The 3,761-nt window shown below is 38.2% G+C and overlaps 1 protein-coding gene and 1 non-coding gene across 2 annotated transcripts; one reads left to right on the plus strand and one right to left on the minus strand.

Moving 5' to 3' along the window:
- Positions 1 to 850: 850 nt before the first annotated feature.
- LOC129316714 (probable E3 ubiquitin-protein ligase RHC2A) lies at positions 851 to 1,740 on the minus strand. The gene is made up of 2 exons (XM_054961106.1): positions 1,642 to 1,740; positions 851 to 1,459 (listed from the first exon to the last, which is right to left on the minus strand). The coding sequence occupies exons 1-2, from the start codon at positions 1,738 to 1,740 to the stop codon at positions 851 to 853; spliced, it is 708 nt and encodes a 235-aa protein (XP_054817081.1).
- Positions 1,741 to 2,031: 291 nt separating this feature from the next.
- Positions 2,032 to 2,113, plus strand: TRNAS-GCU (transfer RNA serine (anticodon GCU)). The gene has a single exon. It is a non-coding gene; the product is annotated as a tRNA-Ser (tRNA).
- The last annotated feature ends 1,648 nt before the right edge of the window (positions 2,114 to 3,761 follow it).

Genomic DNA, 3,761 nt, shown 5'->3' on the forward strand with positions numbered 1-3,761 from the left:
TCCAAGGACTAAATTGTTTATTTTCTCAAGAATTGAAGTTTCAGAGAACACATTTTTACAATCTTGCTTACGTTTAATAGTTCCATCATATATTTTCAAAGAAATGCCCCAATTCTCTTGGGTGGAAAACAAAAAAAAAAAAAAAAATGCTAGGATTCATCTCATGCCCATTGCACGGCCACAGAATATCACAGAATTAACTATTTGACAATACAGATGGCAATTTCTTTTAGAATTTGGGTGTAAAGTCACTAAGCATCAACGAACTTGAAGCCTTTGTTCAACCGAAATTGCTATTGTTAACGGAAATGAGATGCCACTGAGTTCTATATTCATTATTGGAAGGAACAAAAATTTAGGAACTCTATAATACCAAATTCCTTTGCAAAGAGTCAATATTCTACTCTAAAACAGTCCATACAAAACAAAGTTCGGATAGAGTTAGTGTTGAAAATTGATGTTCAAGACCCTTCCCCACACGCACAATAATTTTATTAGTTATATCTCACTCTGCAGATAACAGTTAGTTTCAAGTATCAATCGAGGTTAAAAAAATGATTTCATTGAAAAAACAATCTAATTTATCACGAATGACAGGGAAATTTCCAAGCTTTTGACCTACGAGTAATCGACAATTCTATAGAGGAGAAAAAAAATCTATAGAAAGAAAATGGTGCAAAGATACTAAGAAGCATGGAAATATCCACGATTTTGAGCTCAGACATAATCAAAATCTCTAAACAAATAAATTTTCAATCAACATACGAAGAACAGAGCGAGAAAAATTGATAGCTGGTTGAAAGTAAGGTCAACATACCTAATATCGTGTTGAATTGGCGGAACTGACCAATCAGCTCGAAAGAGCCTCCGAATTTTCACTGCCACCAGCAGACACAGAATCTGGTTCCGTCACCCGAGGGGAGGCCAGGGAATCAGAAGGGTTCTCATCATCCCTATGATCCGAAACAGCAGAAGAAAGAACGCGGCGTCTACTAGCAATGTGACTCAGAGTAGTCCTCAACCCATAGAAATCATCCTCCTCCTCCATCAATTCAGACAACCTCATCATGGCCGTTCTCAACTGCCTTCTGATCCTCCTTGCCTGAGAAACCCCATCCTCCTCTTGTTCACCGACCAGCTGAAAGCGACAAAGCGGGCAAGAATTGTGGTGCTCCAGCCAAGGCGTGATACAATCGGAGTGGTATAAATGCTTACACGGAAGCTGCTTAGCCTCCGCATCAACCCCAATTGTGTCCTTGCAAACCGCACATAGAACCCCTCCAGGGTCAAGCTGCGATAGCAAGGAAGAGGTAACTACTATAGTGGGCACAGAATCAGAGCAAGATTTGGAGGTACTATTTGGCAGTGTGGAGAGCAGAGATAACGGGTCTTCAAAAGTGTCGTCGAACTCAAGTTCACCGTCGTCGTCGTCGTCGTCGTCCGAGGGAAGGAGGTGGTTCTGGATTAGGTGGTGGATGTAGGGGGAGTCGAAGAGGGAAAGCGAAGAGGGGAATGAGTGAGAGTCAGATTGAGGGAAGAAAGGGAGTCCATGAGTTCAAGGAAATGGGTGTGGCAGTGGGGACAGAGAAGAGTCGACGAGGAGGAGGAGGTTGAAGACGAAGAAGGGGAGGACAGAGCAACGCTCATGTCGCATTCGTGACACCAGTACGTCTTCATTTCTGCTTCCGCCGTCTCTGGCACGACGGTGGTGTCGGCAGCGGTGACGGTGGCGGAGGACATTTCTCTCCCTCTCCCTCGTCTCAGTTCTCCTTCCTTCTTTCCTTCTTCCTTCCTCCTTCCTTCCTCCTCCTCCTTCCTCTCTCTCTGTGTCGCAACACGTGACGTCGAGAGTCGGCAAGGTGTTGTCGTAAATGATAATGGAGCGAAGGAGAGTGGGGCCCACTACCCAACTTTCAATGGTTTGTCTATCGCGGTTCGTCTAGTAAGTGGTACTGGTAGCGAGTGGGGAAAGCATTAGTCAATCTGCATTTAATACTATATAAATAATATGTAGGCTTCCGGGGCAACTATGTCGCTTTGGCCGAGTGGTTAAGGCGTGTGCCTGCTAAGTACATGGGGTTTCCCCGCGAGAGTTCGAATCTCTCAGGCGACGTATGTTTTTCGACTATTTTTCTCTTCTCTTTCGGTCATAACATACAATTATTATTAACAGTTGACCAGACTCTCTCCATGACTTTCCTTTTTTTTTTTTTTCCTCCTCAACCAACCTGTGGATCACTTGATCGAGTCCATGAAGTATTCTTTATTCTTTAGAATGACGTTTCTTCTACAAACATTATAGAGTAATTTAACTTGGGGGTTTTCTTTTCTTTCTTTTTTTTTTTTGGTGGAAGGGAGATACATTGAAATGGAAATTCTACAGTGATATATATAATTGCACAAATTGGATGCAACAGACGTTGAAAAAGCAGTGATCCTTTGAGGAATGATTTACACACCAATAAAACTTTAGATTAATCATACGGAAATTAGCCCCCAGCATGAGAGTTAAATGAACAAATTATAGTTCTAAGACATTTTGATCTAATCGATATGTGTCTCAGAATGTGTATTGGGATGTTCGTTAGAGCAAGTCGCACTCCCCCCCCCCCCTCCCCCGGGCTTTTGCCAGCCGCCAGTTACTCGCTTGAAAACAACACAAACGGTATAATTATGATAATTGATAACCGTAGTCATAACATTACATACTTTCCTGAGAAAATGACATGGAGAGACTAATGAACCAACTTAATTAAATTTATGGACCATAAGTTGTTGAAAGTTGAAACTACAGCAGTCAACAAAGGGCTAGGTGTTTTTTATTTTATTCTTACAACAAGGTAAATAGACAAAAATGCCTTTACATAGTTGATAATATAGCTCAATTGTAAATTATGAATATTTATTTCGAAATCTCAAAAGATTATGAATAATTTAAAAAATCAGTTGCAAATTACTTATAAATTGTAGAAAATTTTTAAATCTTAAAAACTTAGTCTAAGTTTCAAAAGTTCAACGATAAATATTGTAAAAAAAAATACAAACCAGTTGTAAATTTTGGATCAGATTTAGACATTTTAGAAGTTAATAAAATGATTTTTTATTTTTTCTTTCTTTGCTCCGGTGTTCTAAGTCTTTGGTTTGGGTTAATTTAGTCAGCAACTTGCAGGCATTACTTTGGGATAGACTAAAGACTTTTAGTTGAGTTAGATAAATTCTCTAGCCAGTTAATTCAACCTCAATAATCTTGTTTTAAAAATGGATTCTTGTCCTTTTTTTATAATTAAGCTTTTCATATTTACAAAACTTCCATAGCCAACAACTAATTTATAATGCATTTTCCAACTTCCGAGATTTAAACTTTCAGAATTTGCATTTGAGACATGTTACCCAAAACACGCAGATCCTTTTTGTAATTTTATAAACCGATAGTTCCTAAATGTAATTAATTTTTAGTATAGTGTCTAAATGTCATTTCCCCTGTTTTTTTTATACGTAAATGGAACATGAAAATTAAAGATCCCATGATATCATTAATTACAATTAGAAATCCTGAATCATTAAAATTTAGTCCCAATAATGAACCATGATTTTTACTTAGAATTAAAAAACATGAGTCTACAAAATTGCCTTTTAGTACTGAAATTACTATTATGGGTTGGGAGTATTGTTAATCTCAATTAGAAAAATTATATTCTACACTTGAGAATGGAATTAACAATTGTCCAACCCCTAATAATAATTCCAATAATCTCTCAACG

This window comes from Prosopis cineraria, unplaced genomic scaffold, assembly GCF_029017545.1.
Source record: "Prosopis cineraria cultivar Desert tree isolate PC_DT_omini unplaced genomic scaffold, ASM2901754v1 PC7, whole genome shotgun sequence".
Taxonomy (NCBI): domain Eukaryota; kingdom Viridiplantae; phylum Streptophyta; class Magnoliopsida; order Fabales; family Fabaceae; genus Prosopis; species Prosopis cineraria.

Excerpts from the sequence above, each read along its gene's own strand:
- LOC129316714 (XM_054961106.1), bottom strand. The coding sequence starts at position 1,740 with ATGTCCTCCGCCACCGTCACCGCTGCCGACACCACCGTCGTGCCAGAG. Across the intron at positions 1,460-1,641 it reads GTCACGAATGCGACATGAGC|AACCACCTCCTTCCCTCGGA; the intron begins GTTGCTCTGTCC and ends CACCTAATCCAG.